Source organism: Gymnoscopelus microlampas, assembly GCF_963454915.1.
Source record: "Gymnoscopelus microlampas genome assembly, chromosome: 19".
Lineage (NCBI taxonomy): Eukaryota > Metazoa > Chordata > Actinopteri > Myctophiformes > Myctophidae > Gymnoscopelus > Gymnoscopelus microlampas.
Genome location: NC_139956.1, coordinates 20,285,077 through 20,290,061, shown reverse-complemented (window position 1 = coordinate 20,290,061; position 4,985 = coordinate 20,285,077). Strand labels below are relative to the sequence as shown.

The window sequence follows — 4,985 nt, the reverse complement described above, 5'->3', positions numbered from 1 at the left end:
AGAAAAGGAACAGGAGAGACCAAATGACAGTCAGAAACATGGAGGAGAAAAGGAACAGGAGAGACCAAATGACAGTCAGAACCATGAAGGAGAAAAAGGACAGGAGAGACCATATGACAGGCAGAAACAGGGAGGACAGGAGAGACCACATGACAGTCAGAAACATGGAGGAGAAAGGGAACAGGAGAGACCAAATGACAGTCAGAAACATGGAGGAGAAAAGGAACAGGAGAGACCAAATGACAGTCAGAAACATGGAGGAGTAAAGAAACAGGAGAGACCAAATAACAGTCAGAAACATGGAGGAGAAAAGGGACAGGAGAGACCATATGACAGGCAGAAACAGGGAGGACAGGAGATACCAAATGACAGTCAGACCCATGGAGGAGTGAAGGGTGCTGTCCAAAAGGCAGCTTGTGACGGCACCATGTATACATATATAAAGAGCACATTTTCAGGCTACTTTAGTTCTCCAGGTAATCTATAACCTATAGCATTATGTTATATACTGTATTTCATCTACAAGTGTTGAAAGACTAATATCTGATAACTGTCTTGGTATGTGATATAATTCCCACTTGCAGCCTGCAGATACAATGGTTTACTGAATCAAGGATCAACATGTTACCTAAACAGCGTTCTCCAGGTTCTGTTCATGACCAAAGACTTCAGAGAGGCTGTAGAAAGGTTTGGCACAGACCATATGCAGGTTTTAGTTTAATTATAATGCAACTGAATTGATCATGTCTACCAATTTGCCGCTTCTGGTTTTGGTGAACAATAATTTGACAGCAGATTGCTTATACCCAGTATATGGTTTCTTCCCATAGGCACTGCTGTGAAAATCCCAAGACTGAGAATATTGATGCTCAACTTAATGCACTGTTTAAAGACTTAAAGACACGTCAGTCTTACACAAATAAAATCACACAGAAAATGGAAATTAAAGAAGGTATGAGACACAATATTATATAAGCAAATAGTCTTCATATACACGTTAATAAGCTAAAAGCAATAATAAACATGTTATGTTTTACCACCCTACTGCCAGTGTATGCACAACGTGATGCCGCTGAGTATTTGGAGAAGATCCTGATCATGACCAGTCCTGAGGCATCACAGGTACTGTAAGCTTCTAATGTTAATCATCCATGTACAGTATACATATTCATGTACTTGTACACTTGTGTCTTAAAATTAATGAAAATATGTCATAATCATTTATCTGTTTCTGTTCTTTTATGTCTCTAGATGTTTCATGGAGAGTTAAAATACAGTACCACATGTACATGTCTCCGCCATACTGATGTAGTCAATCCATTCTGGAATCTGCAACTTGCCATCGATACAGATAGTAAAGTCTATAGTGTGGTAATGACAATTCTCTGATTTTGTATATTTTTAAGTTTTGTGGCACTATGTATCATGTTATGAACTAAAACAGTACCAGAGTTTCTTTCAGGGATCACTGATCCTCATTTATTTTTCAGATGGATGGTATTTGCCAATTTTTCAAACCTACCCATTTCCGTGGAGATAACCAGATGTATTGTGATAACTGTGATGCCAAAGAAGACGCGACTCTTGTAAGCTATGAATAAACAAGTTTCTATTAACTTCACATAGAGACTGTTGTTTCACTATTTGTATACTGTCATTGTATTTTACAGAAATCACATAACACAAAGAAAGACTTGTTATATTGTTTGTAGAACCACTACTACTACTGCTAATATTATTATTATGATTATTATAATTATCACTGCTCTCATCATTATCATGGTTTTATTATGATTATATACTATTTGTCAATCGACCAGGAATGTGGGATAAATCATTATCCAGAGATTCTGACACTGCTGCTCAAGCGATTTGAGTTTAACTTCCATCTCATGGACTATATTAAAATCAATAGCTATGTAGATGTGCCTACCACGCTGAAGATACCAGAGGTATGTTTATATAACCTGCTCTATTGAAATATATAGATGTGGAATGGCATTTGCGCCTAAATTAAACATGTATTCTGTATGCCGATAATAAGTAAGCAATCACATAAATAAATACAGCAATATACTAAACTTAGCCAATATATTCTGAAGTAGTTAGAAAATTAAGACAAATCATTATTTTGAAATGTTATTTAATTATCATTTTCACAACAATATTGTTATATTGGATTCAATTTCTTTCATGTTTCTGACTGTCATGTGGTCTCTCCTGTTCTTTTTCTCCTCCATGTTTCTGACTGTCATATGGTCTCTCCTGTCCTTTTTCTCCTTCATGTTTCTGACTGTCATATGGTCTCTCCTGTCCCTTTTCTCCTCCACGTTTCTGGCTGTCATGTGGTCTCTCCTGTCCTTTTTCTCCTTCATGTTTCTGACTGTCATGTGGTCTCTCCTGTTTCAAATGCTTTTTATTTCATAATAACTTTCCGAATAACACTTTTTCAGGTGGCTCACTTTTCATTCTTCATTTCATAATTTTGCTTTTTATATGATGTGTTAGTCTGTCAGTCAACAGGAGGAAATATGATTATATCATGTTCAACATAAACATTGTGAGATGGTCAGACTCATGTGTTGCTATTTTCTTTTAGTATTCCAAAATATACTTACTGAATCTAAGAACGTTATCAGCAATGAACATAACGTGTTTTAACGTGTTTTTAATGACGTGATTGATTTCAGTAGAGCAGGTTGCACTTTCTCATAAAGCTCATTATTTGCCTTCAACATTTCTGTTTTCTTCTACCTTCTGATCAGAAACAGACATATGAACTATATGGGGTTGTGAATCACAGTGGGTCTCTGAAGGGTGGCCATTACACGGCTACAATCAAGTCCCAGGATGATGGCAGATGGTATTGTTTTAATGACATCTCTGTCACAGAGGTAAGACAGATTGCTTCTATAATTATAATTATTATATATATATATATATATATATATATATATATATATATATATATATATATATATATATATATATATATATATATATATATACATATATATATATATACATATATATACGTACGTACGAATATAGTGTGTGTGTGTGTGTGTGTGCGTGCGTGCGTGTGTGCGTGTGTTTTATTATACATTTTATGAACTGTAGGTGTTTTTCTTAACAGCTGAAACCCCAGCCATTCGAGGAATCCATGGAAAGGTATGTATATTTAACTTTTCAATACTTTGTTTTAGCTTGATTCACATTGTGTTTTGCTCATATTGTATACATGCTTCTTGCACTAGGTCCAGCAGTGCATATGTCCTGTTTTACAGGAAAAAGAAAGGTAAGTTCAGGAACATGCTATGTTTATTGATCACCATGAGTACATCTACTGTTTTAAGCCATGCAACTCATATATATCTCTGTTTTGCTTGACATTTCTAGAAGATACTCCTAGTCTTCAAGGCTGTGAAGTCAGCCGAGAACCTCTTTCTGCTTCTCATTATTATGAGAGGGAGGGTTATAGAGAAGGGGCTGTTTCCACACTAGATAGTGTCAAGAAGGCTGTCTGTCCACATGGCCGACAGACAGCCATGGGGGGGAGGAGTGGACAGGGAGAGCATGAAGAAGTGGGAGATGATGGACAAAAGCAGTTATGTGATGACCACAAATATAAAGCAGTGGAGGTCAGGGAAGGAAATGTGGAACATCATGGTGATGCCTTAGATTCAAAGCTAACCCAAGAGACTAGAGCAGTAGTTGAAAGATTGCCAGATCATTCAGAGCAAATGGGGAGGTGTGTGTCTGAGCAGGAGATTACAAATGTTTCTGAAACCACCAAAAATCAATCACAGTCTGATGATAACACAGGGTCAAAGAGAAATGCCGTTAAAAGAACAAGTCAAAGTATGGCAGAGGGGTCAGAAGAAAGCATGGCAAACAATTCAGTGCAAAAAAGAAAAAAGGGACTGATGTAGTTAAACTAAAGTGTTGATATAAAGAGGAGAGTGTAGCTGTAGACACAAGGTGCAAATAGAGGCAGGGCAAGGCACATACAGTTAAGTAGGCAAGACAAAGCAAATAATTTAAATAAAATTATACTCTATCAGAGGGAGTATTAAATGGGGAACAGGAAATAATCCTATAGACTAGAGACGAGTTTTGTGTTGCAGGAAGAAGTCCTGCATGTATCCAAGTTCTTTTAGAAAACCCACTGAATGACTGATATAATGAATTGCCATACTGTAATGTCAATAATATTTGATAATTATAATTTGATACTATGTAGACCTACATACTGTTGCTTCCCTGCGCCTTTTTTTCTTCTAAAAAAAAAAAAGAATTCTTATGAAAATCAGATTTTTGATTTTATATTTTAGATGACAATTATGTATACTTTGATTACAAGAAGAAAACGTGAATGTGCCACAGTGGGGTACAGTATAGGTTTATTTCAGCTCATCAAGTAGACTTTAGATAGACCTTTATTGTGGCGTTCACGGTCTCTTGAGGTTATTTAAAATAAAAATACATACGTATTAATGCTCAAAGGCTTTTAGTATAAGCCAAACATGATCACATTATTGATCTATTTGATTATTTTCAGTTAAGCTGAGTTTTCCTGGTACTTCCAATATTATGTAATTACTGTGTTCTACTGTGTAAAAAATAAAATAAAGAAAGTATGTAATAAATGATGAGTTGCAGTGTGAATATTATTGCTGTTTTGACCATCACTGTATTGGTTCTTTCATGAAGACATTTTTTAGAAGGTGTACAGTCCATGTACTGTAGGGCAGTTGCATGTTAGCACTGTAGCCTATACTATATAATTTATTGGCGTCTTCACACGCACATTTCTTCACCATTTACTTACTCTGAGATTATGTTTACTTTAAAAAAAAGAAGTAAAAACACACTCACACTGATACTGACGATATGGACCATAAATCCCCATTTATACTTTGTTGTACAATCATGTTGCATATTTTTTCACAATCAGTTAATTTCTGCAAGTGACACAGTCCTAT

At 35.7% G+C, this 4,985-nt stretch overlaps 1 protein-coding gene across 1 annotated transcript; it reads left to right on the top strand.

Moving 5' to 3' along the window:
* The first annotated feature begins 242 nt into the window (after positions 1-242).
* LOC311034858 (ubiquitin carboxyl-terminal hydrolase 12-A-like) lies at positions 243-4,649 on the top strand. Its single transcript, XM_084042882.1, has 11 exons — positions 243-476; positions 585-687; positions 831-952; positions 1,052-1,122; positions 1,252-1,371; positions 1,491-1,586; positions 1,821-1,952; positions 2,766-2,894; positions 3,137-3,171; positions 3,258-3,298; positions 3,400-4,649. Exons 1-11 carry the CDS (start codon positions 428-430, stop codon positions 3,930-3,932), a joined length of 1,431 nt encoding a protein of 476 aa, XP_083899008.1. The 5' UTR covers positions 243-427; the 3' UTR covers positions 3,933-4,649.
* The last annotated feature ends 336 nt before the right edge of the window (positions 4,650-4,985 follow it).